At 48.9% G+C, this 20,020-nt stretch overlaps 1 protein-coding gene across 1 annotated transcript in view; it reads left to right on the forward strand.

The window, feature by feature from the left end:
- Positions 1-1,268: 1,268 nt before the first annotated feature.
- Positions 1,269-20,020, forward strand: part of UBE3C (ubiquitin protein ligase E3C) — a 175,560-nt gene continuing 156,808 nt past the window's right edge. Inside the window, exons 1-5 of the mRNA XM_075315445.1 lie at positions 1,269-1,371; positions 9,388-9,500; positions 15,645-15,698; positions 16,557-16,631; positions 19,550-19,690. Of these exons, the coding sequence (XP_075171560.1) occupies positions 9,435-9,500; positions 15,645-15,698; positions 16,557-16,631; positions 19,550-19,690 (336 nt within the window). The 5' untranslated portion in view covers positions 1,269-1,371; positions 9,388-9,434. The remainder of the gene's footprint in view (positions 1,372-9,387; positions 9,501-15,644; positions 15,699-16,556; positions 16,632-19,549; positions 19,691-20,020) is intronic.

The raw sequence follows: 20,020 nt of genomic DNA on the forward strand, positions 1-20,020 counted from the left end.
TCAAAACATAGTCTACGCCGTTCCCTGGGTCACATGAGGTGTCTGTGCAAAATTTCGTGATTGTAAATGCAACGGTGCGGAATCACTTTTCGTTTCACTTTTTCCCCATTACGTAGATAGGGGCAAAATTGATTGGTAAATTGGAACGCGCGGGGTTAAGATTTCGCCTCACAACATAGCCTATGACGCTCTCGGGGTCCAGACGTGTGAGTGTGCAAAATTTTGTGGTTGTAACTGCGACGGTGCAGATGTCAATCCCGGATATACACACACACATTCAGCTTTATATATTTGATTCATTATGCAACTCATTTGATAAATAAAAGTAGGATTTTTTTATGGAAAAGATAAAATTGTCTGGGTGACCCCAAACTTTTGAACTGTAGTGTATATTATACTGTTATAAATGATTGAGGATTATGTATTTTCTGCTTTTGTAAGGAGGTGACCAAGGTCCGGGAGGTAAACGTTGGTCTCTCCAATTGCTATGGACACTATACGGCTATGTTCACACGTCAGTTTTTTTTTAAATGCAGCTTGTTATGGTGGCAGCAAAGGCAATAAGACTTCAGAACTCTCCCGCACACCATTAGTTTTTTAATTTTCTGACTGAATTGGAAATACTACTGCGTTTTTGAAAACTGACATCGGTCAATTCTTTCACTATAAAAAGCAATGAAGGGTGAAGATGCGGCAAAACCGCAACAATGCGTCACTGAATCTAAGTTTATATAAAAATGCTGTAGACAAAATTACACAATAATCTGCATCAAGAAACGCAGCAATAAAAATGCTGTGTGTAGCCCTGGTCTAAAGTGTCACACAGCAACTAATGTACAAATACCACAGTTATGGCTGCAAGGAGGCAAAATGACACATTTGAGCTTAAAGAGGAATTTTACAAATATCAGAGCCCCCTTGTGCGTCTCCCTCTGGGCTGGGCCCGGCCATCCACGGACTATGTCACCCTCCACAGAACACCAGGACACTGCTCCCCTATAGGAGACCCAATCTCTGGCTGGCAACATGGCGCCCGTCTATGCGCGGTCACGTGCTACAGAGGTCACGTGAGTGGCGACGTCATGAACATTCCCAAGGAATGAGACGCGCCAGAGAATCTCTGCCTTTTTTTTTTTTTAAAACAACGCTTTATTAATCAGTTACATTTCACAGTGACGTCATCACGCAGCAGGAAGACACGTGATTGACAGTCCCTCTCCTCCAACCAGAGGCAGAAGGTACTTGCCGGTAGCAACCAATGTTGTGAGCAGACGGAGCAAGGTTGCTAGGGGCGGGACTTCCGTTGTGAAGGGAAATGTCCTGAGCTGCTGCTGTTTTTGTTGCTGAGTGGTGGCCGGTCTGAGCTCCCAGGTAACGCGTCACCTGTCCTGGTGCAGAGGAGGGAGGAGCGGGGCGGTCAGGCCGCTGGCAGCCATAGTCCGGCACGTCCGTGTGCTGTGAGGCTCCTTCCCTTGTCATGTGTCCTTGCTGCTGAGTCATATGTGACAGGGAAAACCCCGAGTCGTCCTATAATGGGGATGTGACGTCATAGGTGTGACCTCACTCCTGTGCTGGCCTTTGTCCTGGGCAGTAGCCATAGGCATTGGTGGCCTCTCTGGTGGCTGCTCGTGTATGGACATGTTGTCCCCCAGGGGAGCGCCCCCCAATACTGTCACCGTATCCACAGCTCTGCTCTCTATCCACCTTTGTATCCCTGAAATTAGAGCAGTAACTGATCCATGGGCGCCATCGTCAGTGTGCGTAGTCATCCATGGGCGCCATCGTCAGTGTGCGTAGTCATCCATGGGCGCCATCGACAGTGTGCGTAGTCATCCATGGGCGCCATCGACAGTGTGCATAGTCATCCATGGGCGCCATCGACAGTGTGCGTAGTCATCCATGGGCGCCATCGACAGTGTGCGTAGTCATCCATGGGCGCCATCGACAGTGTGCGTAGTCATCCATGGGCGCCATCGACAGTGTGCGTAGTCATCCATGGGCGCCATCGACAGTGTGCGTAGTCATCCATGGGCGCCATCGACAGTGTGCGTAGTCATCCATGGGCGCCATCGACAGTGTGCGTAGTCATCCATGGGCGCCATCGACAGTGTGCGTAGTCATCCATGGGCGCCATCGACAGTGTGCGTAGTCATCCATGGGCGCCATCGACAGTGTGCGTAGTCATCCATGGGCGCCATCGACAGTGTGCGTAGTCATCCATGGGCGGCGCCATCGACAGTGTGCGTAGTCATCCATGGGCGGCGCCATCGACAGTGTGCGTAGTCATCCATGGGCGGCGCCATCGACAGTGTGCGTAGTCATCCATGGGCGGCGCCATCGACAGTGTGCGTAGTCATCCATGGGCGGCGCCATCGACAGTGTGCGTAGTCATCCATGGGCGCCATCGACAGTGTGCGTAGTCATCCATGGGCGCCATCGACAGTGTGCGTAGTCATCCATGGGCGCCATCGACAGTGTGCGTAGTCATCCATGGGCGCCATCGACAGTGTGCGTAGTCATCCATGGGCGCCATCGACAGTGTGCGTAGTCATCCATGGGCGCCATCGACAGTGTGCGTAGTCATCCATGGGCGGCGCCATCGTCAGTGTGCGTAGTCATCCATGGGCGGCGCCGTCAGTGTGTGTAGTCATCCATGGGCGCCATCACCCGTGTGCGTTGTCATCCATGGGCGCCATCATCAGTGTGCGTTGTCATCCATGGGCGCCATCATCAGTGTGCGTTGTCATCCATGGGTGCCATCAGAGCAGCATCAAGAAATCTGTTTTCCGTCCTCTCTTATCTGTAAAAACCCCACTGAGATTCTTTTAGTGGCTGAATAGGTTTTTAATCTGTTTAAAGGGGTATTTCTGGTCAGGGGACGTTAGATTGGGGCCGAGTTCTGACTGCTGGGACCCCCATAGATCACCGTAACAGGGCACCATTATCTCCAGAGCAGAGATTCACCTGCTCCACCGCCGCTTCATTCACTCTGCTGAGCATGACCTTTGATTTCTCCATCCGTTTAATAGAGAATGAATGGAGCAAGCATTGCTAACGGATAAGAGGTCCCTGTTCCCGCAGTCAGACCCCCAACTTTTTTTTGCCAACGCCAACCTTTCTTGCACTATGTTATACACTATAGCACATTTCTACATCCGTGTGACTCTGCAGTATGACAGTCCGCCGGAGTCTGATCCTCTTGGATTGTAAAGTGCTACGGAATATGTCGGCGCTATAGAAATAAAATTCCTATTCTCATTTCAGGCTGTCTTCACACGTTGCTTTTTTGCTGCCTTTTTTCTGAAACCAAAACCTGTTCTCTTGGCAGTAAAGAAGCTGCTAACAAAAACCAAGGTTTGCTGCGTTTTTTTTTTATTTTGGTTTTATGGGAAATGTTTCATTCACCAAAGAAGCAGCAAAAATCCATGGTTGCATTTTTCCACTTTCTCATTGCTTTCTGTGGTGATAAAATACGCTGCAAAAATGCTGAAAGAATTGACACGCTGCAGTATTAAAAAATTCATCAGTTTTTCAATTCGGTCAGGAAAAAAAAAATCATTTGTGTGCATCAGATTTCTGTAATCTCCCAGCTTTTGCAGGTGCTGTAAGCTTTTCATTTGCATTGAAGAAAGCATACAAATAATGCTGCAAAAATGCAACGTGTGAACATAGCCTGTGCGTCTGAAACATTAAAACCATATACTAATCAATAAATTGTCACTATATATGTGTGATGGAAAGTTCCACTTAAGTAGCCTGAGGTTATGTGCCCACGGGAGCTCGCACCTGTGGATATATCCGCAGCTGCTCCCCGGAATCTGCAGCTATCCATCCAGCTAATCCGCAGCGAAATATCTGCGGTAAACCTGGGGACATTCGTGCGGTTTACCTGCAGAAGTCTTGGCCTTTATCTCCACAGTGGAGGGTCGGGAATTCCACAGGTATTTCCGCATAAATAATTGACATGCAGTTACGGGACATCCGCAGCATGTTCCGCAGCCGCACGTATCTGCAGCATGGACACAGACACTCCCCATGTCCCATAGGATAACATGGGGAGTGTCTGTACTTGCTAAAACTTTCGGATTTATCTAGAAAATCCTGATAAATCCACAGGTTTTCCGCGGCAAAATCCACGGGTACATTGTCCCTTGGGCACATAGCCTTATGCCGGCGTCACTTGGGACGATGATCACACGTGCGATCGTACCCTCCCCCGTCGTTTGTGTGTCACGGGCAATTTGTTGCCCGTGGCGCACAAAGTCGTTAACCCCCGTCACACCTACTTACCTCCCGGACGATGTCGCTGTGGGCGGAGAACATCCACTTCCTGAAGGGGGAGGGACGTGCGGCATCACAGCAACATCACACAGCGGCTGGCCAATAGAAGCGGAGGGGCGGAGATGAGCGGGACGTAAACATCCCACCCACCTCCTTCCTTCCACATTGCCGGAGGGACGCAGGTAGGCTGCAGTTCCCGAGGTGTCACACGGAGCGACGTGTGCTGCCTAGGGAACTGTGAACAACCGGAGCACAGAAGGAGGGACAAGATTATGAAAATGAGCGACGTGTCAACGAGCAACGATAAGGTGAGTATTTTTGCTCGTTCACAGTCATTCAGTGGTGTCAAATGGTATGATATGTCTAACGATGCCGGATGTGCGTCACTAACGACGTGACCCCGACGACATATCGCCCGATATACCGTACTGTATGACGCCCGCATTAGTCTACAAAGCTTTGCAGAAGAGGCTTCGCCCGGTTACCTCAGCAACTGCCTCCATGATGTCACCAGTGCCATAGGGGCCACATAAGGGCTGGCCGATACATACTTGTGTCTGGTAAATCTATTAGTTGTACTGTTTGTCAAACTGAATATTATAACATGTATTGCTGATCTATAAATGTGACTTACTTAAAGGGGTTGTCCATGCATACTCCCTCCGAGCTGAGTGGGGAGACACTAGTGCACACTGGGTGGTACCTAGAGTTGAGCAAGTACCTAACTATTCACTCACTATACTCCTAATGAGTACTGTCTGAATAGCATGCGCAATGCAAGTCAATGTGAAATACTCGCAAAGTAACGGGTAACCCGAATGCTGTGCTATTTGTGCAAGTAGCGAATAGTGCGGCATTCAAGTTACTGTTTACATTGCGAGTATTTCTCATTGACTTGCATTGCACACACTATTCAGAACAAATATGCGAGTATTAGACAATACACGTCATGAGTATAGCGAGTACGAATAGTTAGGTACTCGCTCAACTCTAGTGGTACAGTTATTGAGGCTACTGCGTGACATTCAGTGAGCATCATGCATGGTTCATTTTGGAAGCAGACAGAAATGCAGCTCAGCCAATCACATCACTGGAGGTTGTGGGCCACCGCTACGACCTGTGATTGCCGGAGCAGCCTTTCTGTCCATTTGAGAGGTCAGGTTTACACCCCTGCAGGGAATATGTGCAGCCTGTCACAGACACTGACCCCAGCAGGTCCTTATGTAGAAAAATGGTTGTACAGATCAGACATCATATCTCTGCGACAGACGGAGATTAAACAATTCAAGCAATCAAAAATTATGTAAAATCAGCACTGATGCTTAAAGGGATGTGTCACAGAAAGTGACCCGTGTTTTAGAATCACTTTTTATATCTTTCATATTTCATACTAGGCCTAAAATTTATTCACATGAATCTTAGCAGCAATAAGACTGACTTAGGCCTCTTTTACACGTCCGTGAAAATCACGTACGTGTTTCACGGACGTGTCAAAGGTGCGTAATGCCCTCCGTGACCCGTGTTGATGGCCTACGTGTGTTCTCCGTGTGTTATCCGTGATAACACACGGAGAACAGGAACTTTCTGCTCACCTGTCCCTGGCGTTGCTGTCCGTGGTGCTGATCTTCGGTCTCTGGTCCTGCCGACTCCCCGCTGCTGCTTCCGGCCGCAGTGAAGTGAATATGCAATGAGCGCGGGTCTGAAGCAAGTGACAGCAGCGGCAGAGACAGCAGCGCTGGAGAAGGTGAGTAAGGTTTTGTTATTTTTTTTCTCAGACACATGTGTTTTCTCCAGTGCGTGTCATACGGAACACATCCGTGTGGTCCGTTTGCGTTCCGTGTGACACCCGCGATGCTGGAGAAAAACGGACATGTCAACGTGTGGGGCACACGTATGCTCCACACGGACACATGGTCCATGGCAGAACACGCACGTGCGCGCAGACCCATTGATTTTAATGGGTCTACGTGTGCCCGTGTCTCCAGTACGTGAGGAAACAGACCAAACACGTAGCGGAGACACGGATGTGTGAAAGAGACCTCAGACTCTATTTGTATAAACCGGACATGCTATAATCTGGGCAAATATTGTGAGGGGAGGTGGAGGAGTGGAGCTGTGACATCAAAGGACGCAGAGGAGGTGAGCTGTGACGTCATCTATACAAAACAGTGTGAACAGTGCAATATTTCTGAATTTATTTTTATATGATAGTAGTATGGAAATCTGAAGAAAAAATCCATGATCAACTTTAAAAGAATAAGTTTTTTAAGGTTTAGTCCCTTGTCATAAAGTGACAGCAGAACAGTGTATACACCATCCCCAGAGATGGCGGGAGGCGAGGAGCAGCGCTGCACAGGGGAACAGGAAGGGGCCGCACACTAATTCCTCCCCATTGGAGTCAGTGCGGGCAGAGCCTCGTGATGAGACAGAAGCCGGCTATCCAGGCCTGGGTCCCTCCTCGTTTTGTGGCTACCTGACGTGGAATTGTAACATAATGTATTTAAATGGATACATTTGCATGTAATTGGAAAAATACGGCTATTGGGGGCCTCTTTGACAAATGCTTGTGCACAGATCTGTTTTGATTGTTTGCTCACAAGATGCAAAAACTGTAGTATGTTGCAGTTTTTCATCCTAAAAAAAAAGATGAAAAACACTTCTGTTCTTCTACCATGTTTTTTTCACAGAAAGCAAGTCACATGATCTCCTGGTGACCCGACCCCCTGTCATAAAAAAAACAAACATACAATGTATATCTTAAAAAAAAAGAAAACCGATATACTCGGTTCAAAATACATCAGTTTTATAATAAATCAGGTTTTTTTTTAGGTATTTGAGATTACAATACATTGTGTGACACAGGCCCAATATGCTTTCTATGCAGAGATGAAAAGCCTAAATTTTGGCTTAGAAAAAAAAAATAAAAAAGATGAAATATTCTTTATTTGCAGTTGGGCTTGTGTGAAGGGCTGCGGCGCTGTGTGTGTGAAGGGCTGCGGCGCTGTGTGTGTGAAGGGCTGCGGCGCTGTGTGTGTGAAGGGCTGCGGCGCTGTGTGTGTGAAGGGCTGCGGCGCTGTGTGTGTGAAGGGCTGCGGCGCTGTGTGTGTGAAGGGCTGCGGCGCTGTGTGTGTGAAGGGCTGCGGCGCTGTGTGTGTGAAGGGCTGCGGCGCTGTGTGTGTGAAGGGCTGCGGCGCTGTCGGTGTGAAGGGCTGCGGCGCTGTCGGTGTGAAGGGCTGCGGCGCTGTCGGTGTGAAGGGCTGCGGCGCTGTCGGTGTGCAGGGAGACGAGGGCGACCCATGAATGATACAACCTGGCAGAGACCATAATGTGCCGGAGTCTCTGATTGCCCCTGGATGGTAATGAGGCTCAGCTAAAACTTTACTCTGCTCCCCTTTATAAATAAAGTATTCCACCCCAAGGCCTTTATCACCTATCCACTAGATCAGTGTAGGTTCGATTTATGGGATCTTCACTGATCGGCAGATTGGGGCGCCGAGGTCCTCCCAACCTCAAGGAGGAGTGTGAATGGAGCGGCTGTCGTCAGAGACACTGTCCATCTTTTTTCTTTTGCCACCAGATGATTGACAGGTTCTTTTCTACAGTCAGTCAAAACTGGGTATCGAAAAATGAAAGGTTGGATCAAACATTCAACTCTTCCTTCTAACACCTACTGAATGAAATTTCTAGTTTCTTTTGGCCCCAAAAAATAAAATCAGAATTAAGGTAAAAAATGGATGAAAAGAGCATAAAATCAGATTTGAGATTTAGCCATCAAAGGTGTTGTCTTACAGTAGACATTTATGGCCTGCTTGGAGAATAAAGTGATTAATGTAGACTGTGAGCCCTTGTGGGCAGGGTCCTCTCTCCTGTACCTGCCTGTGCCCTGTATTGTTCAAAACTATTGTACTTATGTGTACTCCTTTTCACATGTAACGCGCCATGGAATTAATTTCGCTATAATATTATTATTAATAAGTCTCTGATTGCTGGGGATCTCCATAAACCCCAAAACAGGGGTTTGGGTCCTCCCCCGCTTACTTCACAACCATAGTGAGGAGTACGTTGAATGAACCTGTATTTTACTATGCTCGCTTTCGCTCCAATCAAAGTCTGTGGGTCTGATGGAGTACAGCACTTGGTTGCTCCAGTCATCCAAAAGCAGCGCTGCAGACAGGAGAGGGATGAAGACGGACACACTGACACTGTGTGCACTCGGCTCCTGCAGTGTCACTTTGCAGAAAACTGAGGATTCAGTTCAGGTAGAGCTGCAAAGCGAGCCCTGTCAATCAATATAAGGGGAGAATTGTATTTGAGGGGTCTAAAGGGTACACTGAGCCCTAGGCCACGCCAAGGGTGTACCAGAGCCCCTACACTTACAGATCTAATAAAATGTTTTTATATAAAGCTCAATAAGTAAAAATCTACACTACCAGTAGGATTTTTTTTTTTCTTCTCTTTATAGGTACATAGTTTCCCGAATGTATGTATAAATGGTTTAATTTCAGTTTTGGAGGTGACAGACTCCCTTTATTCACTTATCCTGTGGATAGGTAATCAACTTTTGTAGGGGGACAATCCTTTCAATAGAAAAAAAATAAGATGCTTAAAGGGAATCTGTCAACAGGTTTTTGCTATCTAATCTGAGGACGGTCTGGGACACTGATTTCAGCGATATGTCACTTAATAGGCTGAGTGCTGTAGTTTACTTATAGTGAATGGTTTATCACCAGGAGATTATCACTGCCCGGAGTACAGCTCAGGTGCCTGCCAGACCAACACACACCCTCTCTCTGATAAGTAGGTCACTGTCATTATACAATATACACAAAGAGCTGTGGTGTGGGTGGGGTTAGCTTTTTAAGCTTTCCTTCATGCTATGTGTAAGGTCTCTGATTGTGTCACAACCGCTGCACCCAGATATCTAAGTGACACATCGCTGGAATCAGGGTCTCTTTTCCTATATTATGCTGCTGTCAGATGAGTTTGCAAAAACCTGGTGATAGATTCCCCTTAAAATAGCAAACCCTGTGCAATAGTTAGATTCTTATATCTGTTTTAATTTTGTCTTGTTGGTTGATTGCTTTCTGACTTCTCTTTATTTTTTAGTGACCCTCCAGAATCACCATATGTCCTAGATGGGATAAACCGCAGCCATGTTCAGCTTTGAGGGAGATTTTAAAACCAGGCCAAAGGTGTCGCTGGGAGGAGCGAGTAGAAAGGTGAGAAATAATCACATTGTTTTTGCACGTAAGAATTGCCAAAGAAATATAGTTATATACCCAAATATGTGTGCGGAGGGGTGCATGACATACTGTTTGGCCCTAGACATTGCTCTCGGTCTGTTGTGTGTCTATGTATCAGATATATACATTTATTATTATTCATAGATAACTGCACTCCAGCCTCATCCAGGTTTCCCATCAGCTGCTATAGCAGAGACGCTCTGCAGGCTTTATTCCAAATGCGGGGTAGGATGGCACAAATATAGCAGTCGACTTGTGATGAACAGGTGTCCGTGGCCTTGAAGGTATTTTCCTCCTTCTTGATCACGTAGAGTGACATCTAATCCCGTTTTAGAGAAGATTTAATGTTATTCTCCTTTGTTGAACAGTAATGTATTCTGCAATTCCTAATATTCTGTAATAAAGCCTTTCAATATACGGATATACAGTGTGTATAGAGGTTGCAATAGCAGCTTATCTATGGCTGGGTGCAGTGCGATTGCATCAGTATGAGGCTTGGGACTATACCGTGTATTAAAAGTTTGACACCAAATGTTCCCTCTAATTCTTTGCTGCTATTGAGTAGAGAAGTAAAGACTTGGGCTCTGTTCCTCCTAACTCAGGCAGTAACAGCGAGAAATATATATTACTGCAAAGTGCCGTATCATGTGCAATAGGGTAGTGAGTGGGTAATTGTCTCTATTGATCTACAGCAGTGAAGGTTTATCCCAGGTGACCTTTTCCCGCAGACTTCTCTCCTTGGTCCTCCCTTTCTTCCCCAGACTGCTCTCCTTGGTCCTCCCTTTGTCGCACAGACTGCTCTCCTTGGTTCCTCCCTTTCTCGCACAGACTGCTCTCCTTGGTCGCTCCCTTTTTCGCACAGACTGCTCTCCTTGGTTCCTCCCTTTCTCGCACAGACTGCTCTCCTTGGTCGCTCCCTTTCTTCCCCAGACTGCTCTCCTTGGTCCTCCCTTTGTCGCACAGACTGCTCTCCTTGGTTCCTCCCTTTGTCGCACAGACTGCTCTCCTTGGTTCCTCCCTTTCTCGCACAGACTGCTCTCCTTGGTTCCTCCCTTTCTCGCACAGACTGCTCTCCTTGGTCGCTCCCTTTCTCGCACAGACTGCTCTCCTTGGTCGCTCCCTTTCTCGCACAGACTGCTCTCCTTGGTTCCTCCCTTTGTCGCATAGACTGCTCTCCTTGGTTCCTCCCTTTGTCGCACAGACTGCTCTCCTTGGTTCCTCCCTTTGTCGCACAGACTGCTCTCCTTGGTTCCTCCCTTTCTCGCACAGACTGCTCTCCTTGGTTCCTCCCTTTCTCGCACAGACTGCTCTCCTTGGTCGCTCCCTTTCTCGCACAGACTGCTCTCCTTGGTCGCTCCCTTTCTCGCACAGACTGCTCTCCTTGGTCGCTCCCTTTCTTCCCCAGACTGCTCTCCTTGGTCCTCCCTTTCTCGCACAGACTGCTCTCCTTGGTCGCTCCCTTTCTCGCACAGACTGCTCTCCTTGGTCGCTCCCTTTCTCGCACAGACTGCTCTCCTTGGTCGCTCCCTTTCTCGCACAGACTGCTCTCCTTGGTCGCTCCCTTTCTCGCACAGACTGCTCTCCTTGGTCGCTCCCTTTCTCGCACAGACTGCTCTCCTTGGTCGCTCCCTTTCTCGCACAGACTGCTCTCCTTGGTCGCTCCCTTTCTCGCACAGACTGCTCTCCTTGGTCGCTCCCTTTCTCGCACAGACTGCTCTCCTTGGTCGCTCCCTTTCTCGCACAGACTGCTCTCCTTGGTCGCTCCCTTTCTCGCACAGACTGCTCTCCTTGGTCGCTCCCTTTCTCGCACAGACTGCTCTCCTTGGTCGCTCCCTTTCTCGCACAGACTGCTCTCCTTGGTCGCTCCCTTTCTCGCACAGACTGCTCTCCTTGGTCGCTCCCTTTCTCGCACAGACTGCTCTCCTTGGTCGCTCCCTTTCTCGCACAGACTGCTCTCCTTGGTCGCTCCCTTTCTCGCACAGACTGCTCTCCTTGGTCGCTCCCTTTCTCGCACAGACTGCTCTCCTTGGTCGCTCCCTTTCTCGCACAGACTGCTCTCCTTGGTCGCTCCCTTTCTCGCACAGACTGCTCTCCTTGGTCGCTCCCTTTCTCGCACAGACTGCTCTCCTTGGTCGCTCCCTTTCTCGCACAGACTGCTCTCCTTGGTCGCTCCCTTTCTCGCACAGACTGCTCTCCTTGGTCGCTCCCTTTCTCGCACAGACTGCTCTCCTTGGTCGCTCCCTTTCTCGCACAGACTGCTCTCCTTGGTCGCTCCCTTTCTCGCACAGACTGCTCTCCTTGGTCGCTCCCTTTCTCGCACAGACTGCTCTCCTTGGTCGCTCCCTTTCTCGCACAGACTGCTCTCCTTGGTCGCTCCCTTTCTCGCACAGACTGCTCTCCTTGGTCGCTCCCTTTCTCGCACAGACTGCTCTCCTTGGTCGCTCCCTTTCTCGCACAGACTGCTCTCCTTGGTCGCTCCCTTTCTCGCACAGACTGCTCTCCTTGGTCGCTCCCTTTCTCGCACAGACTGCTCTCCTTGGTCGCTCCCTTTCTCGCACAGACTGCTCTCCTTGGTCGCTCCCTTTCTCGCACAGACTGCTCTCCTTGGTCGCTCCCTTTCTCGCACAGACTGCTCTCCTTGGTCGCTCCCTTTCTTCCCCAGACTGCTCTCCTTGGTCCTCCCTTTGTCGCACAGACTGCTCTCCTTGGTTCCTCCCTTTCTCGCACAGACTGCTCTCCTTGGTCGCTCCCTTTCTCGCACAGACTGCTCTCCTTGGTCGCTCCCTTTCTCGCACAGACTGCTCTCCTTGGTTCCTCCCTTTCTCGCACAGACTGCTCTCCTTGGTCGCTCCCTTTCTTCCCCAGACTGCTCTCCTTGGTCCTCCCTTTCTCGCACAGACTGCTCTCCTTGGTCGCTCCCTTTCTCGCACAGACTGCTCTCCTTGGTCGCTCCCTTTCTCGCACAGACTGCTCTCCTTGGTCGCTCCCTTTCTCGCACAGACTGCTCTCCTTGGTCGCTCCCTTTCTCGCACAGACTGCTCTCCTTGGTCGCTCCCTTTCTCGCACAGACTGCTCTCCTTGGTCGCTCCCTTTCTCGCACAGACTGCTCTCCTTGGTCGCTCCCTTTCTCGCACAGACTGCTCTCCTTGGTCGCTCCCTTTCTCGCACAGACTGCTCTCCTTGGTCGCTCCCTTTCTCGCACAGACTGCTCTCCTTGGTCGCTCCCTTTCTCGCACAGACTGCTCTCCTTGGTCGCTCCCTTTCTCGCACAGACTGCTCTCCTTGGTCGCTCCCTTTCTCGCACAGACTGCTCTCCTTGGTCGCTCCCTTTCTCGCACAGACTGCTCTCCTTGGTCGCTCCCTTTCTCGCACAGACTGCTCTCCTTGGTCGCTCCCTTTCTCGCACAGACTGCTCTCCTTGGTCGCTCCCTTTCTCGCACAGACTGCTCTCCTTGGTCGCTCCCTTTCTCGCACAGACTGCTCTCCTTGGTCGCTCCCTTTCTCGCACAGACTGCTCTCCTTGGTCGCTCCCTTTCTCGCACAGACTGCTCTCCTTGGTCGCTCCCTTTCTCGCACAGACTGCTCTCCTTGGTCGCTCCCTTTCTCGCACAGACTGCTCTCCTTGGTCGCTCCCTTTCTCGCACAGACTGCTCTCCTTGGTCGCTCCCTTTCTCGCACAGACTGCTCTCCTTGGTCGCTCCCTTTCTCGCACAGACTGCTCTCCTTGGTCGCTCCCTTTCTCGCACAGACTGCTCTCCTTGGTCGCTCCCTTTCTCGCACAGACTGCTCTCCTTGGTCGCTCCCTTTCTCGCACAGACTGCTCTCCTTGGTCGCTCCCTTTCTCGCACAGACTGCTCTCCTTGGTCGCTCCCTTTCTCGCACAGACTGCTCTCCTTGGTCGCTCCCTTTCTCGCACAGACTGCTCTCCTTGGTCGCTCCCTTTCTCGCACAGACTGCTCTCCTTGGTCGCTCCCTTTCTCGCACAGACTGCTCTCCTTGGTCGCTCCCTTTCTCGCACAGACTGCTCTCCTTGGTCGCTCCCTTTCTCGCACAGACTGCTCTCCTTGGTCGCTCCCTTTCTCGCACAGACTGCTCTCCTTGGTCGCTCCCTTTCTCGCACAGACTGCTCTCCTTGGTCGCTCCCTTTCTCGCACAGACTGCTCTCCTTGGTCCCTCCCTTTCTCGCACAGACTGCTCTCCTTGGTCCCTCCCTTTCTCGCACAGACTGCTCTCCTTGGTCCCTCCCTTTCTCGCACAGACTGCTCTCCTTGGTCCCTCCCTTTCTCGCACAGACTGCTCTCCTTGGTCCCTCCCTTTCTCGCACAGACTGCTCTCCTTGGTTCCTCCCTTTCTCGCACAGACTGCTCTCCTTGGTTCCTCCCTTTCTCGCACAGACTGCTCTCCTTGGTTCCTCCCTTTCTCGCACAGACTGCTCTCCTTGGTTCCTCCCTTTCTCGCACAGACTGCTCTCCTTGGTTCCTCCCTTTCTCGCACAGACTGCTCTCCTTGGTTCCTCCCTTTCTCGCACAGACTGCTCTCCTTGGTTCCTCCCTTTCTCGCACAGACTGCTCTCCTTGGTTCCTCCCTTTCTCGCACAGACTGCTCTCCTTGGTTCCTCCCTTTCTCGCACAGACTGCTCTCCTTGGTTCCTCCCTTTCTCGCACAGACTGCTCTCCTTGGTTCCTCCCTTTCTCGCACAGACTGCTCTCCTTGGTTCCTCCCTTTCTTACACAGACTGCTCTCCATGTTTCTTCTTGCAGTCTCATTTACATTGCCTCCCTTGTCTCTTTCTCTGGTGACCTCACATTCTGTAATATGACGATGATCTGATTGTTCATCCTTCCTGTTTCCTCCCTACACGATCATACCGATGAGAGCAGGGAGGCGAGAAGGACTGTTCAGCTGTTGAGCGGCTGCACAGTGCTCTTTATAATTGGTCAGAGATTCATCAACGCTCTGCCCGATCAATAAGTCACTCAGCAGGGCCGGCGTCAGCACCCGGCAAACCCGGGCAAATGCCGGGGCCCTGGAGAGCTGGGGGGGCCCACTCGGCCTCGTCAGTTCTCCTGTCCCTTGGCCGGGGCCCACTCGGGGCAATCTGCGGCGCCGTCACTTTAAGGCGCGCAGACATCCTGGTTTGAACTTCATCTGTGGGCGGAGCTACCGCCTTCTCAGTCCCACAGATGAAGGAGGCGAGCTTCTGTCCGGCGCTGTGTGGGCCCCCTCTCCACCGTGAACTAATTGGGTAAGTGCCCTCCCCGCCTCCCCATTATGGGCCCCCGTGAGCTGCTTCTACCCCCCCAGATGTACGCCCTGCCAATCCCCCCCCGCCGATGCCGCGGGTGCTGTCCCCGCCGATGCCGCGGGTGCTGTCCCCGCCGATGCCGCGGGTGCTGTCCCCGCCGATGCCGCGGGTGCTGTCCCCGCCGATGCCGCGGGTGCTGTCCCCGCCGATGCCGCGGGTGCTGTCCCCGCCGATGCCGCGGGTGCTGTCCCCGCCGATGCCGCGGGTGCTGTCCCCGCCGATGCCGCGGGTGCTGTCCCCGCCGATGCCGCGGGTGCGGGCCCCACAGAGCAGCAGAGTTGTGTGTGTTTGTCTGTATGTAGCAGAGTTGTGTGTGTGTGTGTGTGTGTGTGCGTGCGTGCTTGTCTGTCTGTATGTAGCAGAGTTGTGTGTGTGTGTGTCTGTGTCTGTAAGTGTATATGACTGTATAGATGTGTCAGTTCTATATGTATTTTTGTGAGTTTGTCTTTAAATATGTATATGTACGTGTTCGTATTGGTGTCTGTGTGTGGATGGGGCCCACTGGGACTCTTCCGCCCGGGGCCCACAAAAACCTGGAGCCGGCCCTGTCACTCAGTCAGTCTTTGTTGGGACATACTTTTCCTTAACAAGGGTAGTCTTAGGACTGCCTTGCGGCTATATGGGAGAAATGTTGATGATGACCTGATGCTGTTTTATATTCTGTTGATCTGTTTTGCAAATGTCTTCTTCAAAGCAATCTCCTGAATAATGGGATCTTGATTTCAGCAGTCTCTTAATGGTACTTGTTTGTGGTCACTTCATTAGTGATATTGGAGGAGGATTGTATATTTTAACACTTGAATTTTATCTCCTAGGAAGAAAAAGCTTCTCTGCTACATCGAACCCAGGAAGAAAGGCGAAAGCGGGAGGTAGGATAAGGCTCGAGAATCTATCATCTCCATTGGCTTTTAGCTAAAATCTGTACAGAACATACCAAGTACAGATAAAGGGAAAACAAAATTGCTTGTGTGTGTGCACCTATACCGGAATGTATCTGATGCGCAGCCCTTTAATAGAGGGTTTTCAGCTGTATTATGTTCTCTTATACCAGAGACTGTTAGTTGGAAACGGCTGATTTCTAAGGCCCCTTTCACACATCAGTTTTTTGCCGTCAGTCAAAATTCGTCGAATGTTGAAAAAAATCCGGATCTGGCGACTGATGCTGCTGGATCCGGTTTTTTCTCATTGACTTGTATTAGCGACGGATTGCGACGCATGGCCTCACGTGTCATCCCAATCCGTGGAAAATTGTTTGTCCGTCAGACGGAGATAATGGACAAAGTAACGTTTTTTTTTGTCTACGTTGTAAAAAGGGACAGCGATGGATCCGTTGCTGTCCGTCATTTGGTAGAATGGAAGCCTATGGGCGCAGGAGCCGTCATAATCCGTCAAATGACGGAATGCGGCGACGGATTCCGTTTTTTAAACTGAGCATGCTCCAATTATTATTTAGTCCCCGCTAGTCGGATCCGTCAAAAAACAGATCCATCGCATCAGTTTTGCCACAATCTGCGACGGATCCGTCGAGAAAATGGATTGTGACTGACGGCAAAAACTGATGTGTGACAGGGGCCTAAGTCGACATGTGCTTGTAATAGAGCTTCACTGTATTAGTTTAGGGTCTAGTCACAAGGTTATGATTGTAACTTACCAAACTGTGAAGAAATCTGAAAATAAATGTTACTTGTGCATTCACGGGAGCCTGTTTTTAATGCTTTTTCTTACAGGAAGAAAGGAGAAGACTGAAGAATGCAATAATTATCCAATCCTATATAAGAGGATACAAGGATAGAAAACAGCAAGTAGGTATCGTACTGTACAGATATTTTCAGTGTTTAACGCAGATGACAACTTATGGCCTTGGAGGGAATCTACCACTAGGTTTATGCTGCCTGTTTGAGTGCAACATAAAGTAGTGATAGAGACCCCGATACCACTGATGGGTCACGCGCTTTGTGGGGGGGATTACTTTTCACAAGATCACTTTTTAAAAGCCGCAGCTCTGGAGTCTGCTCAATATACTGAGCATACTGCCGAGTGCTCGATATTTATATGCCACTGGCTAACCCTGCCTTCCTGCAGCTGATTGACAGCTTTGCCCCTTTACACTGGGCATATACAGAAAGCTGGTCGATTCGCCTGAAAGACGGAGTTAAGGTATGATCATGTGTCTGTCCGAGTATGGGAATCTAGACATGCATTACTGCTATGACAAACATGTAAAAATTGAGATACTTAGCACACAAAAATGGCCATTTTTATGTGTGCCCAACAGCCAATGGCAAGGCGACCTCTTTTTGTTTGATCCCTATTAAACTAATGCCTCTCTTTGTGTTTAAAAAAAACCCAAAAAACTACAATTTATGGGCAGACAGGAACCTGCAAATGCAGAATTAAAATAGCCTACGGCTGAAGAGCAGGAGTGCTCAATCAGAAGGCATGACCCTGTAATCTAAGAAAAAGACTGATGGCACTTCCTATCTTTCTAATGTGAACAGTTGCAAATTGAACATGAAACATAGTAACAAAAAGGAGACGGCTGCACTCTGTAGTGCTAAGATATGTGGAACAATGAATATGGGAATGTAGACCGGCATTACTGCTATGAAAAACATGTAAAAATTGAGATGGCACACAAAAATGGCCAGTTTTATGTGAGCCCAACAGCCAACGGCAAAGGGACCTCTTTTTGCTGGGTCCCTATCAAACTAATGCCTCTCTTTGGGATAAAAAAACCCCTACAATTTATGGGCAGATTGAAACCTGCATATGGAGATACAACAAAAATAGGACCCATCAAAAAGAGGTTGCCTTGCCGCTGGCTGTTGGGCTTACATAAAACTGGCCATTTTTGTGTGCTAAGTATCTCAATTTTTCCATGTTTTTCATAGCGGTAATGCATGTCTATATTCCCATATTCATTGTTCCACAAATTTTAGCGCTACAGAGTGCAACTGTCTCCTTTTTGTTACTCTGTTAGTGTATGGACCCACTTCATGGACTGGCCGTGCGTGTCCTGATCTGAACATTGACAGCCTCATATATGCCTGGGCTGTCAAGTTCAGGTGAGGAGACTTGCCTGCAGCCCGTGCATCACACCCTACTCGGACCTTGAGAAATAGATGTGTGCATACGGTGTTAGGCTACTACTAATGAATGTTCGGGATCTTCAGTGCACACATTGAGAGGACTCTGCTGCTGAGGGACTGAAAGTTTGTTGCTTTATAATCTCAGGTGCAAAAAAAGTTCTTGATTTAATGCAGACAGATACCTTTAAAGGGGTGATCTAGTTTTCCTCACTTCCACATCAGGAGGTCAGCAGGATCAGTTACTTTACATCAACAGGTATCTGCATTCCCAAGCATCAGGTATTGAGCACCTGTTCTGTTCTAGATGTGTACCATACCTGCCTCTTGTGCACATACAAGCCTGCAGATATCTGAAGACATGACATTGCTGACCCTGCTCACCTCTCAGTGAAGACATCTGTAGAGGCGGATTATCCCTTTAACTTTATCACAGCAAATAATGTATGTGATTGTTGCATTTTTTTTTAATTTCACGCCATCTTTAGATCCATGTAACCACATAGATCTCACAGACCATTTAAATTCATAAAAAATTCAATAATCTATTATTGCATATAAAAATTGACATGTTATTGAAATGAATACTCAGCGGTAGACAGCAAAGCCAAAATAGGTGTTTTACTGATGCTGGTTCATTGTATTGCTGCCTCATCTACATACATAATTGCCAGTTGCGGATGTAACCATATCCCACAATGCACTACGGCACTGTCAGTTGCGCAGCCGCAGTTAGCGCCCACATCATAGCCATGGTAACCAGGGACAACAGTGCAGGCGGAACCCAAATTGTGGGCTGAGTAAGCACAATTCTGTTCCCAGTCTAACATTGTGCTACCCATACCACGTCCAGGTATAATGAGGTTTTCGTGTTTTAAATTACACATTTGTGATGTCATGGAGCAGTAAGGAGGCGTGGCCGGGTATGTCCGCCCTTGCCTGACATCGCCATGCCTTGAGTGATGTTGTGGCGAGCGACGAGACATGGCGGCACTGACGAGACATGGCACTGATGAGAGAGAGAGGGCACACAGGGGAGACACCACATAGTGAGCACAGCTCAAGAAACACAACACCAAATACCAATATACAGCACACAACAAGGAAAAGACAGTGCACAAGGGTGAAAGAGGTGAAATGACGCAACATGTACAATACACAAATACAGAGGAATGACATACAACAGATCTATTGGAAAGTGCAAACAGTGTGACACGTGTCCGCTGCTCCTGTCAGCACCACTAACCATAGACAGATGTTAATTTCACCGCATTCCAGATGCGATAGCATCGTGCCTATTTCTAGTCTATTGTATAAGTGAATGTTACATTAACTGAAGAGCCTGTCAGCACAAAATGACTGCTCTTACCTAGCACAGGTGCTCTGGTTACACTTGGTTGAGTAGTACAGTGCACAGTCTATTTCCTTCCTCTACCAGCTTTGCCTTCTCCGTAGCCAGAGGAGGGTGGAAATAGGCAGAAAACCAGGAGGTGGAAGTTGCAGTGAACCGTGTGGCCTTGCCAAGTGTGCGCCAAACACACGTGCTTGGTTTGGTCAGTCGTTTTGATTTGACAGACTCCCTTTATTATGACAGAAGTGATGCTAACTGTGTAATACTTCTCTTTCATTCGTAGTACTCCATCCAAAGAAGCGAGTTTGATTTCTGTGCTAGCTCAGCTACTTCCAGTATACCTTCAGCAGATGGGAGGAACCTTACACTTCTCGTGCGGAAACTGCTCTTTTTTTACAAACAGACGGAAGATTCAAAGCGTTTGGTAAGGTCAATTATAAAGCATAAACCAATCTAATTAATGTCACCATGAAAGAAGAATACGTCTTTTTGTTGGCAGCACCATATAGTGTCTGTGGATACCAGTACACTGATATTTGTTTATATTCAATTCTAACTGGTAGAGACAGATACTGGCACCAGATGATTGTAACATGGGGCAGTATAGATGGGAAAGGGTTATACATGGGAAGACATGGAACATAACTGCTGGTCACACCGTGTTAACACACTACCCCAAAACCTGTATCTTTTGGTATCACAGGGGTTTGGAATAGTAACCTTTTCTGCTATATATATATATATATATATATAT

Source organism: Anomaloglossus baeobatrachus, chromosome 6 (assembly GCF_048569485.1).
Source record: "Anomaloglossus baeobatrachus isolate aAnoBae1 chromosome 6, aAnoBae1.hap1, whole genome shotgun sequence".
Classification (NCBI taxonomy): domain Eukaryota; kingdom Metazoa; phylum Chordata; class Amphibia; order Anura; family Aromobatidae; genus Anomaloglossus; species Anomaloglossus baeobatrachus.